At 40.0% G+C, this 26,466-nt stretch overlaps 1 protein-coding gene across 2 annotated transcripts; it reads left to right on the top strand.

Annotated features, from left to right (window-relative positions):
- Positions 1-94: 94 nt before the first annotated feature.
- On the top strand, positions 95-26,466 carry LOC118941442 (prostaglandin D2 receptor 2-like). 2 transcript variants are annotated; one of them, XM_036954158.1, is made up of 5 exons: positions 95-352; positions 17,739-17,875; positions 18,439-18,551; positions 20,302-20,450; positions 24,688-26,466. In XM_036954158.1, exons 2-5 carry the CDS (start codon positions 17,742-17,744, stop codon positions 25,618-25,620), a joined length of 1,329 nt encoding a protein of 442 aa, XP_036810053.1. In that variant the 5' UTR covers positions 95-352; positions 17,739-17,741; the 3' UTR covers positions 25,621-26,466. The 2 variants fall into 2 exon arrangements, with proteins under 2 accessions (XP_036810053.1, XP_036810052.1); XM_036954157.1 differs by having other exon boundaries at positions 17,649-17,875.

Here is a 26,466-nt window from a genome sequence, read left to right as displayed (position 1 = left end):
GACAGAGACTGAGGAGTAGAAAGAGACAGAGGAGTAGAAAGAGACAGAGGAGTAGACAGAGACAGAGGAGTAGAAAGAGACAGAGGAGAAGAAAGAGACAGAGGAGTAGAAAGAGACAGAGGAGGAGAAAGAGACAGAGGAGGAGAAAGAGACAGAGGAGGAGAAAGAGACAGAGGAGTAGAAAGAGACAGAGGAGGAGAAAGAGACAGAGCAGGAACCATAGATGTCTGTGACAGAGCGAGCAGGATCACCATGCACTGAGGAGGGGGACGACTTTAATCAAACCACCTGAATACTGGAATGACTGAAAGAACACAACACTCCTACAACTGAGAATACTACAGTTTACTTGGTGAGTGTAACCAGAGCTAACTCACCATCAGTAGCTACAGGTACAGAGAGATAGTCTCAGTATCAACAGTAGTTAGTATGACTACACTAGTTATTATTCCAGGTCTCAGTATCAACATTAGTTATTTGTTAGAGAGCAGTGTTATGGCTAGCAGTGTTAAGGTGTTGTTAATAAGCAACTTTTAATCTGAATTGTACCACTTCCATTCTACCTATTTAGAACAACATATAAACAAACTGTAGATATCGAAAACACAAAGATGTCAAATCAATCTGGTAGCATTTCCACCCTGGTCCGTTAGACACCCGGCTCCTCTTCTATAAACTGGTTGATGAACTACTGATGACGGAATGTAACTCCATTGTAATGAGAACCATGATGTTATGTAATAACTGTTACATGATGCAATAATATCTGCCACTCAGCAGACGCTTTTATCCAAGGCGTACGTGTGGGTGGCCGTGGGAATCAAACTCACAATCCTGCCACTGTAAACTCACTACACCATCTGCAGTGCTGCATTCCGTCATCTGAACTTCATTGCCAGGCAGTGTACATTTTGCAGTAGCTTGGTGGTAGTTAAAATAGTAAATTAAAATCTAGTTAGTGTTTTCAGTAGTTAATTGCTTTATGGGTGAAGTAGGCAAGAATTTATTTTCAGACCTGGCAAATTCTCACTCGAATCATAGTTTTTTTTTTATTAAATAGGCTAAATTACACGTTCTGTTAACAGAGGACCTCAAAGGGTTCTGTTCTTGCAGTTTGTATAGTATGACATTTCAGATTTACATATGATAATCTTTCACTGAGTATTTAGGACGTAGTTAACTACTTTTTCAGTGTAACTTTAGTTAAGGAAACTATACTGAACAAAAATATAAACGCAACATGTAAACTGTTGGTCTCATGTTTCATGAGCTGAAATAAAAGATACCAGAAATGTTCCAAATGCACAAAAAAGCTTACGTCCCTGTTTAGTGAGCATATCTCTTTTATCAAGATCATCCATCCACCTGACAGGTGTGGCATATCAAGAAGCTGATTCAACAGCATGAGCATTACACCGGTGCAACTTGGGTGCATTGGTAGACAGCAGCATACCACCCTGCATCCCACTGTTAGCTTTCCTCTGAAGCTAAGCAGGGTTGGTCCTGGTCAGTCCCTGGATGGGAGACCAGATGCTGCTGGAAGTGGTGTTGGGGGTTCCTGGTAGGAGCCACCCTTTCCCCTGTTCTAAAATTAACATTCCAATGCCCCGGGACATTGCAGGGTGCGGTCTTTTGAATGGGACTTTAAACAGGTGTCATGACTCTCTGTGGTCACTAAAGATCCCATGGCACTTATTGTAAGAGTGTTAACCCTGGTGTCCTGGCTAAATTCCCAATGTGGCCCTCATGCTGTCACCTTATCACACCCAGCTTATGACTGGCTCATTCATCCCTCTCCCCTGTAACTATTCCCCAGGTTGTTGCTGTAAATGAGAATGTGTTCTCAGTCAACTTACCTGGTAAAAAGTGGCTTATGGTAGATAAATGAACATTCAAATCCCTGGCAACAATGTTGTTTTAGAGAATTTGTCAGTACGTCCAACCAACCTCACAACCGCAGACCACGTGTAACCACGCCAGCCCAGGACCTCCACATCTGGCTTCGTCACCTGCTGGATTGTCTGAGACCAGCTACCCGGACAGCTGATGAAACTGATAAATGTTTCTGTCTTTTATAAACCCCTTTTGTGGGGAGAAACTCATTATGGTTGGCTGGGTCTGGCTCCCCTGCCCAGTCATGAAATCTATAGATTAGGGCTTATGAATTTATTTCAATTGGCAGATTTCCTTATATGAACTGCAACTCATTAAAATTGTTATAATTGTTTCATGTTGCATTTATATTTTTGTTCAGTATACATTTTTCTTAAGGGTAGCTTTAGTGTAGCTTAACCTCTTCCAGTGTGAATAAATTGGTAGCTTGGTAAAACTATACTTTCAGAGTAGCTTCTCCAACACTGCTGCCAGGTTAGGAGAAGTGTGGATGATGGGATGTTACTCCCGAGTGGTGATGTCATGTTGTTGCCGAGTGGTGATGTCATGTTATTCCAGAGTGGTGATGTGATTTTGTTCCAGAGTGTGATGTCATGTTGTTCCAGAGTGGTGATGTCATGTTGTTCCAGAGTGGTGATGTCATGTTGTTCCAGAGTGGTGATGTGATGTTGTTCCAGAGTGTGATGTCATGTTGTTCCAGAGTGGTGATGTGATGTTGTTCCAGAGTGGTGATGTCATGTTGTTCCAGAGTGGTGATGTCATGTTGTTCCAGAGTGGTGATGTCATGTTGTTCCAGAGTGGTGATGTCATGTTGTTCCAGAGTGGGGATGTCATATTGTTCCAGAGTGGTGATGGGTAGTTGTTCCAGAGTGGTGATGTTGTTCCAGAGTGGTGATGTCATGTTGTTCCATAGTGGTGATGTCATGTTGTTCCAGAGTGGTGATGTCATGTTGTTCCATAGTAGTGATGTCATGTTGTTCCAGAGTGGTGATGTCATGTTGTTGTTGTTCCATAGTGGTGATGTCATATTGTTCCAGAGTGGGGATGTGATGTTGTTCCAGAGTGGTGATGTCATGTTGTTCCAGAGTGGGGAAGTGATGCTGTTCCAGAGTGGTGATGTCATGTTGTTCCAGAGTGGTGATGTAATGTTGTTCCAGAGTGGTGATGTCATGTTGTTCCAGAGTGGTGATGTCATGTTGTTCCAGAGTGGTGATGTCATGTTGTTCCAGAGTGGTGATGGGATGTTGTTCCAGAGTGGTGATGTCATGTTGTTCCAGAGTGGTGATGTGATGTTGTTGTTGTTCCAGAGTGGTGATGTCATGTTGTTCCAGAGTGGTGATGTCATGTTGTTCCAGAGTGGTGATGTCATGTTGTTGTTGTTCCAGAGTGGTGATGTCATGTTGTTCCAGAGTGGTGATGTCATGTTGTTCCAGAGTGGTGATGTCATGTTGTTCCAGAGTGGTGATGTCATGTTGTTGTTGTTCCAGAGTGGTGATGTCATGCTGCTGCAGAGTGGGTGGATTTATTTAAGTCAACTAACCAGGATGTCTAGCTGTTCATGTACAGGCATGGCATACTAACATGTATTTAGTCTGGGTTCTTTATACCGCAATTTGACAGGAGTGTGTGTGTGTGTACACTGCCTTCAATGCTGATATGCTGACATCTAACCTCTAACCGCATGCGCACCCCCCCATTCCATCCCCACCTCACCCCAAATGAACGTGCCATGACACAGGTCTACTGTTGTTATGTTGATTTCATAGTCTGATTAAAACATTAAATGGCCTCTTTAAACCACTGGCTTTCACCCCCTGACTCTGTCTTTGGCATGCCTGAGTCTTTAGAACACCCCCCTGACTCTGTCTTTGGCATGCCTGAGTGTTTTGAACACACCCTGTCTGTCAGAATTGCACAAGTGCTCAGTCATACCAAGACCTGGTCTGGTGTGCAGCTAGGAGATATACTACAGCAACAAGATCTGACATGTTGCTGCCACAGGAGGGAAAACCAAATGTTTTGACAGAGATCAGATCATCCACTGATATTCTACTCCTAATGAAGTGCTAGAGAAAACATGAGGAGGATATAGAGACAGGAAGTGGCGCTTCAACAGTAGTAGGAGGCTATATATAGTAGAGGGGTGGGATTCATATTCACACACTCATGTTTTCTCTACTTCCTCATCATCAGAGTTAACAGAGACCTAACAGCTGGGGGAAGTTAACAGCACATGTTTCATTTGCAGTGGGCATTACTGTCAGTCCTCAAAGATGAAATTACTTTACCGTTTGAGATTGGTTGACATTTTCATCACGTTTTCTCATCGAATGAGATACAAAACACCCACAGTCAGTGGATGATCTGATCTCTGTCAAAACAGACCTTTTTAAAAACATTTGGTTTTCCCCACTGTGACAACATGTCAAAACATGTCACGCACTCCTTCCCTGCTTCCTCGGTAGCCAACAGTCAGAAGTCACGTCATAGAGAGAGATACAGAGTAAGAAAAAGACTCACCTTTTACTGTCAAACTGCAGTTCATTTCTTTGTCTGAGTAGATCTTTTTCCAGTTTGCATATTTCATGTTTCAGGTTATTATATGATTTACATATTCAGGTTACTTGGTACAGTTGCAGACAGTTAGATGGGTCATGATTTACATATTCAGGTTACTTGGTACAGTTGCAGACAGTTAGATGGGTCATGATTTACATATTCAGGTTACTTGGTACAGTTGCAGACAGTTAGATGGGTCATGATTTACATATTCAGGTTACCTGGTACAGTTGCAGACAGTTAGATGGGTCATGATTTACATATTCAGGTTACTTGGTACAGTTGCAGACAGTTAGATGGGTCATGATTTACATATTCAGGTTACCTGGTACAGTTGCAGACAGTTAGATGGGTCATGATTTACATATTCAGGTTACCTGGTACAGTTGCAGACAGTTAGATGGGTCATGGATACTCAAGGTCATGGACATTTTTACATTGTACAAAGGCAGTGTTTCTCAATCCTGGTCCCGGGGACCAAAAGGGGGGCGCACCTCTGCCTCCGTCCCACCACACACCCAACCTCAATGAAAGGCTTTATGATTAGTAGAATAGAGAGTGTGAGATGTGTAAATATAATCAATTTGTCTCAAAGTTTATGAGACAAAATCAAATGTTTTCAAAGACAGAATAAAGCAAATGTTTTGACAGAGATCAGAGATCAGAGATCAGAGATCAGAGATCAGAGATCACTGACTGTGGGTGTTTTGTTTTTACTTTGATGAGAAAACATGATGAAAATGTCAACCAATCTCAAACAGTAGAGTAATTTCATCTTTGAGGACTGACAGTAATGCTCACTGCAAATGAAACATGTGCTGTTAACTTCCCCCAGCTGTTAGGTCTCTGTTAACTCTCCCCAGCTGTTAGGTCTCTGTTAACTCTCCCCAGCTGTTAGGTCTCTGTTAACTCTCCCCAGCTGTTAGGTCTCTGTTAACTCTCCCCAGCTGTTAGGTCTCTGTTAACTCTCCCCAGCTGTTAGGCCACTAAAATTCTAAACTCCGGAGCATAAAAAAAACATATGTCCAAAAGAATTGTGAGATCATTGATCTTGTGGATTTCTCCTTGGAAATTCAATTGTGTCATAGTGTAGGACAACTCCAATCACCACCACCATCTACTGTATCTATCATAGTGTAGGACCACTCCAACCACCACCATCTATCTAGCATAGTGTAGGACCACTCCAATCACCACCACCATCTATCTATCATAGTGTAGGACCACTCCAATCACCACCACCACCATCTATCTATCATAGTGTAGGACCACTCCAACCACCACCACCACCACCATCTTATCTATCATAGTGTAGGACCACTCCAATCACCACCACCATCTTATCTATCATAGTGTAGGACCACTCCAATCACCACCACCACCATCTATCTATCATAGTGTAGGACCACTCCAACCACCACCATCTATCTATCATAGTGTAGGACCACTCCAATCACCACCATCTATCTATCATAGTGTAGGACCACTCCAATCACCACCATCTATCTATCATAGTGTAGGACCACTCCAACCACCACCACCACCACCATCTATCTATCATAGTGTAGGACCACTCCAACCACCACCACCATCTATCTATCTATCATAGTGTAGGACCACTCCAACCACCACCACCACCACCATATGTCTATCTATCATAGTGTAGGACCACTCCAATCACCACCACCACCATCTATCTATCATAGTGTAGGACCACTCCAATCACCACCACCACCATCTATCTATCATAGTGTAGGACCACTCAAACCACCACCACCACCATCTATCTATCATAGTGTAGGACCACTCCAACCACCACCACCACCATCTATCTATCATAGTGTAGGACCACTCCAACCACCACCACCACCACCATCTATCTATCATAGTGTAGGACCACTCCAATCACCACCATCTATCTATCATAGTGTAGGACCACTCCAACCACCACCACCACCATCTATCTATCATAGTGTAGGACCACTCCAACCACCACCACCACCGCCATCTATCTATCATAGTGTAGGACCACTCCAATCACCACCATCTATCTATCATAGTGTAGGACCACTCCAATCACCACCATCTATCTATCATAGTGTAGGACCACTCCAACCACCACCACCACCATCTATCTATCATAGTGTAGGACCACTCCAATCACCACCATCTATCTATCATAGTGTAGGACCACTCCAATCACCACCATCTATCTATCATAGTGTAGGACCACTCCAACCACCACCACCACCATCTATCTATCATAGTGTAGGACCACTCCAACCACCACCACCACCACCATCTATCTATCATAGTGTAGGACCACTCCAACCACCACCACCACCACCATCTATCTATCTATCATAGTGTAGGACCACTCCAACCACCACCACCACCATCTATCTATCTATCATAGTGTAGGACCACTCCAACCACCACCACCACCATCTATCTATCATAGTGTAGGACCACTCCAACCACCACCACCACCACCATATGTCTATCCATCACTGTCATTCATAGACACAAGTTTATCTACCTTTAGCGTCTATTCAAAAGGTATCTTCTGTCCGGGGGAGTTTTGTTGATGAAGAGCCCTGATGCTCGTTCTGAACATTAAAACGCATAGCTAGGGTTTTGGAAACATAAGGAACGTACAATATATTTCATATCAGGGGGAGAAGAAAAGGAAAAAAAACTTCACAGGGTTACGGTTAGTGTTCCCACACGGCCTGTGTGCTAACCTGCTATCTGTGCTAACCTGCTATCTGTGCTAACCTGCTATCTGTGCTAACCTGCTATCTGTGCTAACCTGCTATCTGTGCTAACCTGCTATCTGTGCTAACCTGCTATGTTAAGTGTCTCTTCCTTAATTGAAGGATTATTTATTGCTGATATGGAACATGAGTTTCATATGTTTCGAAAACCGTATTGCAACCAATGATTATGGACGTTTCTATAGTTAAAACCGTATCACAACCAATGATTATGGACGTGTCTATAGTTCAAACCGTATCACAACCAATGATTATGGACGTGTCTATAGTTCTAACCGTATCACAACCAATGATTATGGACGTTTCTATAGTTAAAACCGTATCACAACCAATGATTATGGACGTGTCTATAGTTCAAACCGTATCACAACCAATGATTATGGACGTGTCTATAGTTAAAACCGTATCACAACCAATGATTATGGACGTTTCTATAGTTCAAACCGTATCACAACCAATGATTATGGACGTTTCTATAGTTCAAACCGTATCACAACCAATGATTATGGACGTGTCTATAGTTAAAACCGTATCACAACCAATGATTATGGACGTTTCTATAGTTCACACCGTATCACAACCAATGATTATGGACGTTTCTATAGTTCACACCGTATCACAACCAATGATTATGGACGTGTCTATAGTTAAAACCGTATCACAACCAATGATTATGGACGTTTCTATAGTTCAAACCGTATCACAGCCAATGATTATGGACGTTTCTATAGTTCAAACCGTATCACAACCAATGATTATGGACGTGTCTATAGTTAAAACCGTATCACAGCCAATGATTATGGACGTTTCTATAGTTCAAACCGTATCACAACCAATGATTATGGACGTTTCTATAGTTCTAACCGTATCACAACCAATGATTATGGACGTGTCTATAGTTCAAACCGTATCACAACCAATGATTATGGACGTTTCTATAGTTCACACCGTATCACAACCAATGATTATGGACGTGTCTATAGTTAAAACCGTATCACAGCCAATGATTATGAACGTTTCTATAGTTAAAACCGTATCACAACCAATGATTATGGACGTTTCTATAGTTCAAACCGTATCACAGCCAATGATTATGGACGTTTCTATAGTTAAAACCGTATCACAACCAATGATTATGGACGTTTCTATAGTTCAAACCGTATCACAACCAATGATTATGGACGTTTCTATAGTTAAAACCGTATCACAACCAATGATTATGGACGTTTCTATAGTTAAAACCGTATCACAACCAATGATTATGGACGTTTCTATAGTTAAAACCGTATCACAACCAATGATTATGGACGTGTCTATAGTTCAAACCGTATCACAACCAATGATTATGGACGTTTCTATAGTTCAAACCGTATCACAGCCAATGATTATGGACGTGTCTATAGTTCAAACCGTATCACAACCAATGATTATGGACGTTTCTATAGTTAAAACCGTATCACAACCAATGATTATGGACGTTTCTATAGTTAAAACCGTATCACAACCAATGATTATGGACGTTTCTATAGTTCTAACCGTATCACAACCAATGATTATGGACGTTTCTATAGTTAAAACCGTATCACAACCAATGATTATGGACGTTTCTATAGTTCAAACCGTATCACAACCAATGATTATGGACGTGTCTATAGTTCAAACCGTATCACAACCAATGATTATGGACGTTTCTATAGTTCAAACCGTATCACAACCAATGATTATGGACGTTTCTATAGTTCAAACCGTATCACAACCAATGATTATGGACGTTTCTATAGTTCAAACCGTATCACAACCAATGATTATGGACGTTTCTATAGTTCTAACCGTATCACAGCCAATGATTATGGACGTTTCTATAGTTAAAACCGTATCACAACCAATGATTATGGACGTTTCTATAGTTCAAACCGTATCACAACCAATGATTATGGACGTTTCTATAGTTCTAACCGTATCACAGCCAATGATTATGGACGTTTCTATAGTTCAAACCGTATCACAACCAATGATTATGGACGTTTCTATAGTTCAAACCGTATCACAACCAATGATTATGGACGTTTCTATAGTTAAAACCGTATCACAACCAATGATTATGGACGTTTCTATAGTTAAAACCGTATCACAACCAATGATTATGGACGTTTCTATAGTTCAAACCGTATCACAACCAATGATTATGGACGTTTCTATAGTTAAAACCGTATCACAACCAATGATTATGGACGTTTCTATAGTTCAAACCGTATCACAACCAATGATTATGGACGTGTCTATAGTTAAAACCGTATCACAACCAATGATTATGGACGTTTCTATAGTTCAAACCGTATCACAACCAATGATTATGGACGTTTCTATAGTTCAAACCGTATCACAGCCAATGATTATGGACGTTTCTATAGTTCTAACCGTATCACAGCCAATGATTATGGACGTTTCTATAGTTCTAACCGTATCACAGCCAATGATTATGGACGTTTCTATAGTTCAAACCGTATCACAACCAATGATTATGGACGTTTCTATAGTTCTAACCGTATCACAGCCAATGATTATGGACGTGTCTATAGTTCAAACCGTATCACAGCCAATGATTATGGACGTGTCTATAGTTCAAACCGTATCACAGCCAATGATTATGGACGTGTCTATAGTTCTAACCGTATCACAACCAATGATTATGGACGTTTCTATAGTTAAAACCGTATCACAACCAATGATTATGGACGTGTCTATAGTTAAAACCGTATCACAGCCAATGATTATGGACGTGTCTATAGTTCTAACCGTATCACAACCAATGATTATGGACGTTTCTATAGTTCAAACCGTATCACAACCAATGATTATGGACGTTTCTATAGTTCAAACCGTATCACAACCAATGATTATGGACGTTTCTATAGTTCAAACCGTATCACAACCAATGATTATGGACGTTTCTATAGTTCAAACCGTATCACAACCAATGATTATGGACGTTTCTATAGTTCTAACCGTATCACAACCAATGATTATGGACGTTTCTATAGTTAAAACCGTATCACAACCAATGATTATGGACGTTTCTATAGTTAAAACCGTATCACAACCAATGATTATGGACGTGTCTATAGTTCAAACCGTATCACAACCAATGATTATGGACGTGTCTATAGTTCTAACCGTATCACAACCAATGATTATGGACGTTTCTATAGTTCTAACCGTATCACAGCCAATGATTATGGACGTTTCTATAGTTAAAACCGTATCACAACCAATGATTATGGACGTTTCTATAGTTCAAACCGTATCACAACCAATGATTATGGACGTTTCTATAGTTAAAACCGTATCACAACCAATGATTATGGACGTGTCTATAGTTCACACCGTATCACAACCAATGATTATGGACGTTTCTATAGTTCTAACCGTATCACAGCCAATGATTATGGACGTTTCTATAGTTCTAACCGTATCACAGCCAATGATTATGGACGTTTCTATAGTTCTAACCGTATCACAGCCAATGATTATGGACGTTTCTATAGTTCAAACCGTATCACAACCAATGATTATGGACGTTTCTATAGTTCAAACCGTATCACAACCAATGATTATGGACGTGTCTATAGTTCAAACCGTATCACAACCAATGATTATGGACGTTTCTATAGTTCAAACCGTATCACAACCAATGATTATGGACGTTTCTATAGTTAAAACCGTATCACAACCAATGATTATGGACGTTTCTATAGTTCAAACCGTATCACAACCAATGATTATGGACGTTTCTATAGTTCAAACCGTATCACAACCAATGATTATGGACGTTTCTATAGTTCAAACCGTATCACAACCAATGATTATGGACGTTTCTATAGTTCAAACCGTATCACAGCCAATGATTATGGACGTGTCTATAGTTCAAACCGTATCACAACCAATGATTATGGACGTGTCTATAGTTCAAACCGTATCACAACCAATGATTATGGACGTTTCTATAGTTCTAACCGTATCACAGCCAATGATTATGGACGTTTCTATAGTTAAAACCGTATCACAACCAATGATTATGGACGTTTCTATAGTTCTAACCGTATCACAACCAATGATTATGGACGTTTCTATAGTTAAAACCGTATCACAACCAATGATTATGGACGTTTCTATAGTTAAAACCGTATCACAACCAATGATTATGGACGTTTCTATAGTTCACACCGTATCACAACCAATGATTATGGACGTTTCTATAGTTCAAACCGTATCACAACCAATGATTATGGACGTTTCTATAGTTAAAACCGTATCACAGCCAATGATTATGGACGTTTCTATAGTTCAAACCGTATCACAACCAATGATTATGGACGTTTCTATAGTTCAAACCGTATCACAGCCAATGATTATGGACGTGTCTATAGTTAAAACCGTATCACAACCAATGATTATGGACGTTTCTATAGTTCTAACCGTATCACAACCAATGATTATGGACGTGTCTATAGTTCAAACCGTATCACAACCAATGATTATGGACGTTTCTATAGTTAAAACCGTATCACAACCAATGATTATGGACGTGTCTATAGTTCAAACCGTATCACAACCAATGATTATGGACGTGTCTATAGTTAAAACCGTATCACAACCAATGATTATGGACGTTTCTATAGTTCAAACCGTATCACAACCAATGATTATGGACGTTTCTATAGTTCTAACCGTATCACAGCCAATGATTATGGACGTTTCTATAGTTAAAACCGTATCACAACCAATGATTATGGACGTGTCTATAGTTCTAACCGTATCACAACCAATGATTATGGACGTTTCTATAGTTAAAACCGTATCACAACCAATGATTATGGACGTTTCTATAGTTCAAACCGTATCACAACCAATGATTATGGACGTTTCTATAGTTAAAACCGTATCACAACCAATGATTATGGACGTTTCTATAGTTAAAACCGTATCACAGCCAATGATTATGGACGTTTCTATAGTTAAAACCGTATCACAACCAATGATTATGGACGTTTCTATAGTTCAAACCGTATCACAACCAATGATTATGGACGTGTCTATAGTTCAAACCGTATCACAACCAATGATTATGGACGTTTCTATAGTTCAAACCGTATCACAACCAATGATTATGGACGTTTCTATAGTTCTAACCGTATCACAACCAATGATTATGGACGTTTCTATAGTTAAAACCGTATCACAACCAATGATTATGGACGTTTCTATAGTTAAAACCGTATCACAACCAATGATTATGGACGTTTCTATAGTTCAAACCGTATCACAACCAATGATTATGGACGTTTCTATAGTTAAAACCGTATCACAACCAATGATTATGGACGTGTCTATAGTTCACACCGTATCACAACCAATGATTATGGACGTTTCTATAGTTCTAACCGTATCACAGCCAATGATTATGGACGTTTCTATAGTTCTAACCGTATCACAGCCAATGATTATGGACGTTTCTATAGTTCTAACCGTATCACAGCCAATGATTATGGACGTTTCTATAGTTCAAACCGTATCACAACCAATGATTATGGACGTTTCTATAGTTCAAACCGTATCACAACCAATGATTATGGACGTTTCTATAGTTAAAACCGTATCACAACCAATGATTATGGACGTTTCTATAGTTCAAACCGTATCACAACCAATGATTATGGACGTTTCTATAGTTCAAACCGTATCACAACCAATGATTATGGACGTGTCTATAGTTAAAACCGTATCACAACCAATGATTATGGACGTTTCTATAGTTCAAACCGTATCACAACCAATGATTATGGACGTTTCTATAGTTCAAACCGTATCACAACCAATGATTATGGACGTTTCTATAGTTCAAACCGTATCACAACCAATGATTATGGACGTTTCTATAGTTCAAACCGTATCACAACCAATGATTATGGACGTGTCTATAGTTAAAACCGTATCACAACCAATGATTATGGACGTTTCTATAGTTAAAACCGTATCACAACCAATGATTATGGACGTTTCTATAGTTAAAACCGTATCACAACCAATGATTATGGACGTGTCTATAGTTCAAACCGTATCACAACCAATGATTATGGACGTTTCTATAGTTCAAACCGTATCACAGCCAATGATTATGGACGTGTCTATAGTTCAAACCGTATCACAACCAATGATTATGGACGTGTCTATAGTTCAAACCGTATCACAACCAATGATTATGGACGTTTCTATAGTTCTAACCGTATCACAGCCAATGATTATGGACGTTTCTATAGTTAAAACCGTATCACAACCAATGATTATGGAAGTTTCTATAGTTCTAACCGTATCACAACCAATGATTATGGACGTTTCTATAGTTAAAACCGTATCACAACCAATGATTATGGACGTTTCTATAGTTAAAACCGTATCACAACCAATGATTATGGACGTTTCTATAGTTCAAACCGTATCACAACCAATGATTATGGACGTTTCTATAGTTCAAACCGTATCACAACCAATGATTATGGACGTTTCTATAGTTAAAACCGTATCACAACCAATGATTATGGACGTTTCTATAGTTCAAACCGTATCACAACCAATGATTATGGACGTTTCTATAGTTAAAACCGTATCACAACCAATGATTATGGACGTTTCTATAGTTCAAACCGTATCACAACCAATGATTATGGACGTGTCTATAGTTAAAACCGTATCACAACCAATGATTATGGACGTGTCTATAGTTCAAACCGTATCACAACCAATGATTATGGACGTGTCTATATTTAAAACCGTATCACAACCAATGATTATGGACGTGTCTATAGTTCAAACCGTATCACAACCAATGATTATGGACGTTTCTATAGTTCAAACCGTATCACAACCAATGATTATGGACGTGTCTATAGTTCAAACCGTATCACAACCAATGATTATGGACGTGTCTATAGTTCTAACCGTATCACAACCAATGATTATGGACGTTTCTATAGTTCAAACCGTATCACAACCAATGATTATGGACGTTTCTATAGTTCAAACCGTATCACAACCAATGATTATGGACGTGTCTATAGTTCTAACCGTATCACAACCAATGATTATGGACGTGTCTATAGTTAAAACCGTATCACAACCAATGATTATGGACGTGTCTATAGTTCAAACAGTATCACAACCAATGATTATGGACGTGTCTATAGTTCAAACCGTATCACAACCAATGATTATGGACGTGTCTATAGTTAAAACCGTATCACAACCAATGATTATGGACGTTTCTATAGTTCAAACAGTATCACAACCAATGATAATGGACGTTTCTATAGTTCAAACCGTATCACAACCAATGATTATGGACGTTTCTATAGTTCAAACCGTATCACAGCCAATGATTATGGACGTGTCTATAGTTCAAACCGTATCACAACCAATGATTATGGACGTGTCTATAGTTCAAACCGTATCACAACCAATGATTATGGATGTGTCTATAGTTCAAACCGTATCACAACCAATGATTATGGATGTGTCTATAGTTCAAACCGTATCACAACCAATGATTATGGACGTTTCTATAGTTCAAACCGTATCACAACCAATGATTATGGACGTTTCTATAGTTCAAACCGTATCACAACCAATGATTATGGATGTGTCTATAGTTCAAACCGTATCACAACCAATGATTATGGATGTGTCTATAGTTCAAACCGTATCACAACCAATGATTATGGACGTTTCTATAGTTCAAACCGTATCACAACCAATGATTATGGACGTGTCTATAGTTCAAACCGTATCACAACCAATGATTATGGACGTGTCTATAGTTCAAACCGTATCACAACCAATGATTATGGATGTGTCTATAGTTCAAACCGTATCACAACCAATGATTATGGATGTGTCTATAGTTCAAACCGTATCACAACCAATGATTATGGACGTTTCTATAGTTCAAACCGTATCACAACCAATGATTATGGATGTGTCTATAGTTCAAACCGTATCACAACCAATGATTATGGATGTGTCTATAGTTCAAACCGTATCACAACCAATGATTATGGACGTTTCTATAGTTCAAACCGTATCACAACCAATGATTATGGACGTTTCTATAGTTCAAACCGTATCACAACCAATGATTATGGACGTGTCTATAGTTCAAACCGTATCACAGCCAATGATTATGGACGTGTCTACAGTTCAAACCGTATCACAGCCAATGATTATGGACGTTTCTATAGTTCAAACCGTATCACAACCAATGATTATGGACGTGTCTATAGTTAAAACCGTATCACAACCAATGATTATGGACGTGTCTATAGTTAAAACCGTATCACAACCAATGATTATGGACGTGTCTATAGTTAAAACCGTATCACAACCAATGATTATGGACGTTTCTATAGTTCAAACCGTATCACAACCAATGATTATGGACGTGTCTATAGTTCAAACCGTATCACAACCAATGATTATGGACGTGTCTATAGTTCTAACCGTATCACAGCCAATGATTATGGACGTTTCTATAGTTCAAACCGTATCACAACCAATGATTATGGACGTTTCTATAGTTCAAACCGTATCACAACCAATGATTATGGACGTTTCTATAGTTAAAACCGTATCACAACCAATGATTATGGACGTTTCTATAGTTCAAACCGTATCACAACCAATGATTATGGACGTGTCTATAGTTCACACCGTATCACAGCCAATGATTATGGACGTTTCTATAGTTCAAACCGATTAGCAGAGCTCACAGCTGACAACCCTTGGGATAAAGCAGAATGCCTCGTTAGGGCCATGGGTTCTCGAGAGCAAAGTGTGATCATGCTCCTTCCTCTCTGTCTTCTTTTCTGACTATAGGTCTGTCTTTGAGGACGTGCAGATGTGCATGACTGTGTCTGTCTCACTGACTCACTAAATTAAATCAACTCACTGGTGCAATTACGCAACAATCTCTGTCTTCCAATGAATTAAAATGTTACATTCAATTCTGTTCAAAATCCGTCAAGACAGAAATTCCAATGATTCCAGCAGCAAATCATTTGTAAAAGTTTGGATGTCACCAGTTCTGGTCAGTCAGTATACAGTTGTCCAAAATAAATAATCCCCATGATAAAACCACAAATATATTCCAGTAGGACTAAATGTGTCCACATACATATGTACTGTTTGCTCCTAGCAGAACTTGGCTAGGAGAAGAGACTGTCTCATACTCCCTAAAGACCTTTGCATGTAAAATTTTAAAAAAGCAGCAATATTACTGTTGTTTGTCCCTCTTGAGCCACCATAGCAACAGCATAGCCAGAAATAGCCGGAAACAGCATGGCCAGAAACACTTCCTCAAAATTAATCTAAGCTAAATCAAGAAATCTGTCATTCATTTCGACTTTTTTACTGAAAAGGTCTTAGTTGCGCAATTTTACATTTAGGTAACACTTCATGTTCCCCCACTCCTACTAGGAGTAGTACTGCTGACCAATCACCAAGACTTCAGTTACCTAACCCTTAATCCTAACCCTAATCCTAACCCTAATCCTAACCCTAACCCTAACCCTAATCCTAACAAAAACAGATGGACGTGCACGAACAGCCGAAGACCAAAACTAACAAAAACGTCACAAAATGTTATCATAATACACTCCTACTAGGAGTTGTACTGCTGACCAATCACCAAGACTTCGGTTACCTAACCCTAATCCTAACCCTAATCCTAACCCTAACCCTAACCCTAATCCTAACAAAAACGTCACAAAATGTTATCCTAATACATGCCCAAACTGTTTCAAATGTAAAGCATACGGTAAGCTTAAGAAACAGCCATCTAAACTTGCAGTAACAGGTGTGAGCAATCAGTTGGCACAGTCATTTCGGTGTTTTTCCCAGTAAGGTTTTGCAAGCAGGATAATGAGGCTTCCAAGGTTTCCAAAACACATGAACAGGAAAAGACTTGGTCCACCCCATCATCAGTGATGAGGATCTTAAAGGTGTTAATACTGTAGATGAATGTAATCACAGTTAATGTCATGAGTCAAGAGTACCCTATTTACAGGCCATAAGTGGATTATTTCATGTAATGGAAAATAATATAGGCCCAGTAGTGGATTTCTGCCCACTACAGTAATGTATGGTACCTGTCTGTCTGCCTGTACATGGAAAAGACTCATGGTTAATGTCAACAGATGTCATAATGACATTACATGTCACTCATTTCCCCCTCCCACCTCTCTCTCTCTCTCTCTCTCTCGCTCTCTCTCTCTCTCTCCAGAGCCATAATGTCTAACTCCTCCTCCTCTGTGGTCTGCCCTTTCTACAACAGCATATATACCACCCATTCATCCCTCTCTTTCCCTCCAGAGCCAAGACCTCCAACTGTCCTCCACTTCCTCATCACTCTCATCCAGGATGTTCAACTCCTCCTCCTCTGCGTTCTGTCCTCTCCTCCAGACCATGCTGGACCACTCTCTAAACAACAACACAGGGGTCAACCTGGTGGTGGTGTGGGTCCACGGCCTGGTCTCCTGTCTGGGTATCCTGGAGAACGCTCTGGTCCTCTGGGTGGTCGGCTTCCGCCTGCGCCGCCGGTAGGTTGGCTGGTGGTGTGTGGTTGCTGTGTGTGTGTGGTGGGGGGTTTCTTTGTGTGTGTGGTGGGTGTGGGGGGGTTGCTGTGTGTGTGTGGTGGGGGGGTTTCTTTGTGTGTGTGGTGGGTGTGGGGGGGTTGCTGTGTGTGTGTGGCGTTTTTTTGTTTGTGTGTGTGGTGGGTGTGGGGGGGGGTGTCGCTGTGTGTGTGTGGTGGGTGTGGGGGGGTTGCTGTGTGTGTGTGTGCTCACAGCAGGGTTTGGCTCATATCTAAATGAAGGCAGTCAGTTCAGGAAGCGATTTGAATAAACAATGCAGACATGTAAAAACGTTTGAAAGAAAATAACTTCTCCTTTTCACTTTATTGAGGAGTTACTGAAAATAAATGTCATTATTTTATACTATTGAATTGTAATATGAGTTTATTTCCTGAATTTGCTGCTTTTAATTCTACCCTGGTTCACAGGTTGTGTCAGTGTAGTGTTTTCTGCTTAGACAGTGTGTGTGGCGTCCGGAGGGACCAGAATAAGTTGGGAATAACGTGAATTCCCTTCTTTTTTCTTCACAGGACCGTGGCCTCTGTCTGGGTTCTCAACCTGGCCCTGTCAGACTTCCTGGCTACGCTGACCCTCCCTCTCTTTACACACTACCTGCACTCCTCACACAGCTGGGAGCTGGGAGGTACGCCCATAGACCATATATCAGTCACCGTTAGCGGAGTTGCCAACAACCAGATGCATCCGGTTTTCCGGGATATAGCTAACTCAACCTAACTTCCTTTCCTGCTCAACTCCAGAGGTGGGAACTCCGCTCAGGCATTTTCTTTTATAACCTCTATAACCTTTATAACCTTTATAACCTCTATAACCTTTATAACCTTTATAACCTTTATAACCTCTATAACCTTTATAGCCTCTATAACCTTTATAACCTCTATAACCTTTATAACCTCTATAACCTTTATAACCTCTATAACCTTTATAACCTTTGTAACCTTTATAACCTCTATAACCTCTATAACCTTTATAACCTCTATAACCTTTATAACCTTTATAACCTTTATAACCTCTATAACCTTTATAACCTTTATAACCTCTATAACCTTTATAACCTTTATAACCTTTATAACCTCTATAACCTTTATAACCTCTATAACCTTTATAACCTTTATAACCTCTATAACCTTTATAACCTTTGTAACCTTTATAACCTCTGCGCTGGGTAGATGTGAACTACTTCCATGTGACGTCCTAACAATAGAGGGTCCCAGATAAAATGGCTGACAAATTCTGCCATTCTGATGACTAGGGGCTTTATGACAACAGCCTCTCCATTGTCGTGTCTATAGGTACGCCTACATCGAAATACATTAACAGCAATACGTAGGAGTTAAACTAGTAAGCCACTGACAGTGTGCATTAAATGTATATGTATACTGTATGTACAAGATATGTATGACATGGGTATTGGTAATCTACACTACATACACAAAAGTATGTGGACACCCTTTCAAATGAGTGGATTTGGCTATTTCAGCCACACCCGTTGGAGACAGGTGTATAAATTCAAGCACACAGCCATGCAGTCTCCATAGACATTTGCAGTAGAAAGTCCTTACTGAAGAGCTCAACGTGGCAACGTCATAGGATGCCACCGTTCCAACAAGTCAGTGTCAAATTTCTGCCCTGCTAGCGCTGCCCCGGTCCACTGCAAGTGCTGTTATTGTGAAGTGGAAACGTCTTGGAGCAACAACGGCTCAGCCACAAAGTGGTAGGCCACACAAACTCACGGAACAGGACCGCTGAAGTGTGTAGCGCACTTCAGTTCGCACCTTAGTTCCAGTGAAGGGAAATCTTAACGCTACAGCATAAAATTACATTCTAGACAATTCTGTGCTTCCGACTTTGTGGCAACAGTTTGGGGAAGGCCCTTGCCTGTATCAGCATGACAATGCCGCCATGAGAGAGGAGGATGTTATAGCAGCAAATAGGGAACCAACTCCATATTGATGCCCATGATTTTGGAATGAGATGTTTGATGAGCAGGTGTCCACATACTGTTGGTCATGTAGTGTATAGAGAGATATGTTAGATTAATAGTGTATCTGTCACATTTTTCATTGAACCTTTATTTAACTAGGCAAGTCAGTTAACAACAAATCTTATTTACAATGACGGCCTACACCAGCCAAACCCTCCCTTAACCCGGACAACACAGGGCCAATTGTATGGAAGCCGATGAGACTCCTGATCACGGCTGGTTGTGATACAGCCCGCAATCGAACCCAGGTCTTTAGTGACGCCTCTAGCACTGCGATGCAGTGCCTTAGACCGCTGCGCCACTCAGCCCCACATGAGTTACACCATTGATGTTTACAATACAGCAGCACTGTTTTCCCTTCGGGAACAATAAAGTTGATCCTATCCTCTAGGTCTGCTGTGTACGGCCCAGTCCTCAGTCTTCTTCCTCAACATGTTTGTGTCAGCCTTCCTCCTGGCGGCCATTTCTCTGGACCGCTGTCTCCTGGTGGCGCGGCCCGTCTGGAGCCAGAACCACCGCTCCATCAGCGCCGCCTGGAAGGTTTTACTTTCTGTTTTGTTACATCATTAGTTCTGTTACGTCATTAGTTCTGTCACATAATTAGTTATGTTACGTCATTAGTTCTGTTACGTCATTAGTTCTGTTACGTCATTAGTTCTGTTACGTTATTAGTTCTGTTACGTTATTAGTTCTGTTACGTCATTAGTTCTGTTACGTCATTAGTTCTGTTACGTCATTAGTTCTGTTACGTCATTAGTTCTGTTACGTTATTAGTTCTGTTACGTTATTAGTTCTGTTACGTCATTAGTTCTGTTACGTCATTAGTTCTGTAACGTCATTAGTTCTGTTACGTCATTAGTTCTGTTGCGTCATTAGTTCTGTTACATCATTAGTTCTGTTACGTCATTAGTTCTGTTACATCAGTAGTTCTGTTACATCATTAGTTCTGTTACGTCATTAGTTCTGTAACGTCATTAGTTCTGTTACGTCATTAGTTCTGTTACATCATTAGTTCTGTTACATCATTAGTTCTGTTACGTCATTAGTTCTGTAACGTCATTAGTTCTGTAACGTCATTAGTTCTGTTACGTCATTAGTTCTGTTGCGTCATTAGTTCTGTTGCGTCATTAGTTCTGTTGCGTCATTAGTTCTGTTACGTCATTAGTTCTGTTACATCATTAGTTCTGTAACGTCATTAGTTCTGTTACGTCATTAGTTCTGTTACGTCATTAGTTCTGTTACGTCATTAGTTCTGTTACGTCATTAGTTCTGTTACGTCAATAGTTCTGTTACGTCATTAGTTCTGTTACATCATTAGTTCTGTTACGTCATTTGTTCCTTTAACGTCATTAGTTCTGTTACATCATTAGTTCTGTTACGTCATTAGTTCTGTTACGTCATTAGTTCTGTAACGTCATTAGTTCTGTTACATCATTAGTTCTGTTACATCATTAGTTCTGTTACGTCATTAGTTCTGTAACGTCATTAGTTCTGTTACGTCATTAGTTCTGTTGCGTCATTAGTTCTGTTGCGTCATTAGTTCTGTTACATCATTAGTTCTGTTACGTCATTAGTTCTGTAACGTCATTAGTTCTGTTGCGTCATTAGTTCTGTTGCGTCATTAGTTCTGTTGCGTCATTAGTTCTGTTGCGTCATTAGTTCTGTTACGTCATTAGTTCTGTTACATCATTAGTTCTGTTACGTCATTAGTTCTGTTACATCATTAGTTCTGTAACGTCATTAGTTCTGTTACGTCATTAGTTCTGTTAAATCATTAGTTCTGTTACGTCATTAGTTCTGTTACGTCATTAGTTCTGTTACATCATTAGTTCTGTTACATCATTAGTTCTGTTACGTCATTAGTTCTGTTACATCATTAGTTCTGTTACGTCATTAGTTCTGTTACGTCATTAGTTCTGTTACGTCATTAGTTCTGTTACATCATTAGCTCTGTTACATCATTAGTTCTGTTACGTCATTAGTTCTGTTGCGTCATTAGTTCTGTTGCGTCATTAGTTCTGTTACATCATTAGTTCTGTTACATCATTAGTTCTGTTACGTCATTAGTTCTGTAACGTCATTAGTTCTGTTGCGTCATTAGTTCTGTTGCGTCATTAGTTCTGTTGCGTCATTAGTTCTGTTGCGTCATTAGTTCTGTTGCGTCATTAGTTCTGTTACATCATTAGTTCTGTTACGTCATTAGTTCTGTTACATCATTAGTTCTGTAACGTCATTAGTTCTGTTACGTCATTAGTTCTGTTACATCATTAGTTCTGTAACGTCATTAGTTCTGTTACGTCATTAGTTCTGTTACGTCATTAGTTCTGTTGCGTCATTAGTTCTGTTACATCATTAGTTCTGTTACGTCATTAGTTCTGTAACGTCATTAGTTCTGTTACATCATTAGCTCTGTTACATCATTAGTTCTGTCACGTCATTAGTTCTGTTGCGTCATTAGTTCTGTTGCGTCATTAGTTCTGTTACATCATTAGTTCTGTTACGTCATTAGTTCTGTAACGTCATTAGTTCTGTTGCGTCATTAGTTCTGTTGCGTAATTAGTTCTGTTGCGTCATTAGTTCTGTTGCGTCATTAGTTCTGTTACGTCATTAGTTCTGTTACATCATTAGTTCTGTTACGTCATTAGTTCTGTTACATCATTAGTTCTGTAACGTCATTAGTTCTGTTACGTCATTAGTTCTGTTAAATCATTAGTTCTGTTACGTCATTAGTTCTGTTACGTCATTAGTTCTGTTACATCATTAGTTCTGTTACGTCATTAGTTCTGTTACATCATTAGTTCTGTTACGTCATTAGTTCTGTTACGTCATTAGTTCTGTTACGTCATTAGTTCTGTTACGTCATTAGTTCTGTTACATCATTAGCTCTGTTACATCATTAGTTCTGTTACGTCATTAGTTCTGTTGCGTCATTAGTTCTGTTGCGTCATTAGTTCTGTTACATCATTAGTTCTGTTACGTTATTAGTTCTGTTTCGTCATTAGTTCTGTTACGTTATTAGCTCTGTTACGTTATTAGTTCTGTTACGTTATTAGTTCTGTTACGTTATTAGTTCTGTTACGTTATTAGTTCTGTTACATCATTAGTTCTGTTACGTTATTAGTTCTGTTACGTTATTAGTTCTGTTACATCATTAGTTCTGTTACGTCATTAGTTCTGTTACGTCATTAGTTCTGTTACATCATTAGTTCTGTTACGTCATTAGTTCTGTTAAATCATTAGTTCTGTTACGTCATTAGTTCTGTTACGTCATTAGTTCTGTTACATCATTAGTTCTGTTACGTCATTAGTTCTGTTACATCATTAGTTCTGTTACGTCATTAGTTCTGTTACATCATTAGTTCTGTAACGTCATTAGTTCTGTTACGTCATTAGTTCTGTTACGTCATTAGTTCTGTAACGTCATTAGTTCTGTTACGTCATTAGTTCTGTTACGTCATTAGTTCTGTTACATCATTAGTTCTGTTACGTCATTAGTTCTGTTACGTCATTAGTTCTGTTACATCATTAGTTCTGTTACGTCATTAGTTCTGTTACGTCATTAGTTCTGTTGCGTCATTAGTTCTGTTACGTCATTAGTTCTGTTACGTCATTAGTTCTGTTACATCATTAGTTCTGTTACGTCATTAGTTCTGTTACATCATTAGTTCTGTAACGTCATTAGTTCTGTTACGTCATTAGTTCTGTTGCGTCATTAGTTCTGTTACGTCATTAGTTCTGTTACGTCATTAGTTCTGTTACATCATTAGTTCTGTTACGTCATTAGTTCTGTTACATTATTAGTTCTGTAACGTCATTAGTTCTGTTACATAATTAGTTCTGTTACGTCATTAGTTCTGTAACGTCATTAGTTCTGTTACGTCATTAGTTCTGTAACGTCATTAGTTCTGTTACGTCATTAGTTCTGTTACATAATTAGTTCTGTTACGTCATTAGTTCTGTTACGTCATTAGTTCTGTAGCGTCATTAGTTCTGTTGCGTCATTAGTTCTGTTGCGTCATTAGTTCTGTTACGTCATTAGTTCTGTTACGTCATTAGTTCTGTTACGTCATTAGTTCTGTTACATCATTAGTTCTGTTGCGTCATTAGTTCTGTTACGTCATTAGTGCTGTTACGTCATTAGTTCTGTTACGTCATTAGTTCTGTTACATCATTAGTTCTGTTACGTCATTAGTTCTGTTACATCATTAGTTCTGTAACGTCATTAGTTCTGTTACATAATTAGTTCTGTTATGTCATTAGTTCTGTAACGTCATTAGTTCTGTTACGTCATTAGTTCTGTTGCGTCATTAGTTCTGTTACGTCATTAGTTCTGTTACATCATTAGTTCTGTAACGTCATTAGTTCTGTTACGTCATTAGTTCTGTTACATCATTAGTTCTGTAACGTCATTATTTCTGTTACGTCATTAGTTCTGTTACGTCATTAGTTCTGTTACGTCGTTAGTTCTGTTACGTCATTAGTTCTGTTACGTCATTAGTTCTGTTACGTCATTAGTTCTGTTACGTCATTAGTTCTGTTACGTCATTAGTTCTGTTTTCGTACGTTGATGATGTGATTATATAATGTATTATTACCTGTGAGTGTTTCCAGTGTCTCTGTGTTTAATCATCAATAGGGTGTTGCCCATTGTTGTAATATTGTAGACACTTTAACAATAACTCTGTCTAAAGTGCATAAGGCAGAAGACACGTTTCTGTTAGACATCCATGCACTGGACAATGAAGTCATCTTCTAATCTCCTTTCTCTTCTTCCAAGGTGTGTGCTTTGGGCTGGTTGTGGGCGGCGGCCAACACCTTCCCTTACGTCCTGTTCCGGGCGGTGACGGAGAAGACGGACGGAAGGAAGCTCTGCTACCACCATTTTGGATTGTACTCGTCGCCAGGGATGCTGGAGAGGGACTGTAGGGTACGGCAGGCGGCGACCGCCGTGTCCAAGACGCTCCTGGCGTTCCTACTCCCCCTAGTGGTGATTGCAGGGAGCTACGCCCTCTTTGGCATCAGTCTGAGCCAGAGGAGGAAGAGGAGGAGGAATAACAGCAGTAGTAGACTCACTGGGGCTTTGATTGTTACCAACGTGGAACGTAGAGAGTCAAAACCCAACACAAACACCAAAAGCTCCACCCCCAACCCAAAAGGCTCCACCCCTACCTCCACCTCCGTCAAATTGTCTTCTAGACGGACCGAGCCCAGCCTATCCCGTGGCTTCACCAAAATGGTGACATCAGTCATCGCGACGTTTGCCCTCTGCTGGGCGCCTTATCACGTGTTCTGCCTCATTGAGGTTGCCGCCCAGTACTGGCCGACCAAGGTCGTGTTGGTGGAGGTGGGGTTGCCAATAGCGACGACCTTTGCCTTCCTGAACCCGGTGTTAAACCCGGTGCTGTACGCGTTCAGCTGTCCCAACTTCTGCGTCCGGATCAGACAGAGTCTGGGGGCGCTGATGGAGGGACTGGTGGAGGAGGGAGGGATGGGTGGAGTAGGAGAGGGGGGGCTGGGGTTGAGTATCAGGAAGGGGTGGAGGAAGGGAAGGGGGAGCCTGGGAGGGAACTCATTATCGTCACCAAGCTGTCTGGGAACTCCAGGGTCTCCGCATCTCCAGGAAGACCATCTGCCCTCCTCTGCCTCCATCAACCACAACGTCAAAGCCAGTTGTGGAGACCTGGAGCAAGGAGAGGACCCTCTGAACTGACTATATACTGAGAATGAGAAAATGTCGTTGACATCAACTGAGACAATAAGAATCACCTCTGTTGTTCTGCTGGCCTCCAGGAGTCCTTCCTGTGCTGTATATTACTACATCCTGTGCTGTATATTATTACATCCTGTGCTGTATATTACTACATCCTGTCCCATTGTTTAACTGTTCCTCAATAACTGTCCGTGTTTAACTAGTTGTTTCTCTTTAACTTGAATTCCATTTTTTTTGTGACCGTTTGTAGAATATTAATATAATAACAAAATGATCTGGCATTTCACAAAGAGTTCATTCTCTGACATCGTTTTGGTGGAAATTGTGTGTGTGTGTGTGTGTTCTTGAAAGCAGTTGTCTATCAATAAAGAAATCAATCAAAATGTGATTATAAATCCCCTTTCACATCAGCAGTTTCACTCTCCAGAGTTGTCTGTTGTCTGTATTTATACTGTGTATGACGCTGTTGACTATGTTGACTGTGTGTCTGTATTCTGTCTGTGCATTGTCTGTTGTCTGTATTTATACTGTGTATGACGCTGTTGACTGTGTTGACTGTGTGTCTGTATTCTGTCTGTGCATTGTCTGTTGTCTGTATTTATACTATGTATGACGCTGTTGACTGTGTTGACTGTGTGTCTGTATTCTGTCTGTGCATTGTCTGTTGCTGGCAGCACCTGGCCACTAAGTCACATTCTGGGTTTGTGTTAATGCTCTTGGCAAATAAAGTGATTGTATCACATCCAGAGAGCAGTAGATACATAAAAGTAGGACCTGTCACATCCCAGACCTCTACTTTCAGTTCAAACAGCTGACCCTTTCATCACATTTCAGCACCATTGGTTT

Source organism: Oncorhynchus mykiss, chromosome 19 (assembly GCF_013265735.2).
Source record: "Oncorhynchus mykiss isolate Arlee chromosome 19, USDA_OmykA_1.1, whole genome shotgun sequence".
In the NCBI taxonomy this organism is placed as follows: Eukaryota; Metazoa; Chordata; class Actinopteri; order Salmoniformes; family Salmonidae; genus Oncorhynchus; species Oncorhynchus mykiss.
This window is presented reverse-complemented; position numbering and strand designations above follow the sequence as displayed.

Coding starts and splice junctions, on each gene's coding strand:
- LOC118941442 (XM_036954157.1), top strand. CDS start 17,697: ATGTTCAACTCCTCCTCCTCTGCGTTCTGTCCTCTCCTCCAGACCATG. Junction 18,552..20,301: donor ACACAGCTGGGAGCTGGGAG/GTACGCCCATAG, acceptor CCTATCCTCTAG/GTCTGCTGTGTACGGCCCAG. Junction 20,451..24,687: donor CCATCAGCGCCGCCTGGAAG/GTTTTACTTTCT, acceptor TCTTCTTCCAAG/GTGTGTGCTTTGGGCTGGTT.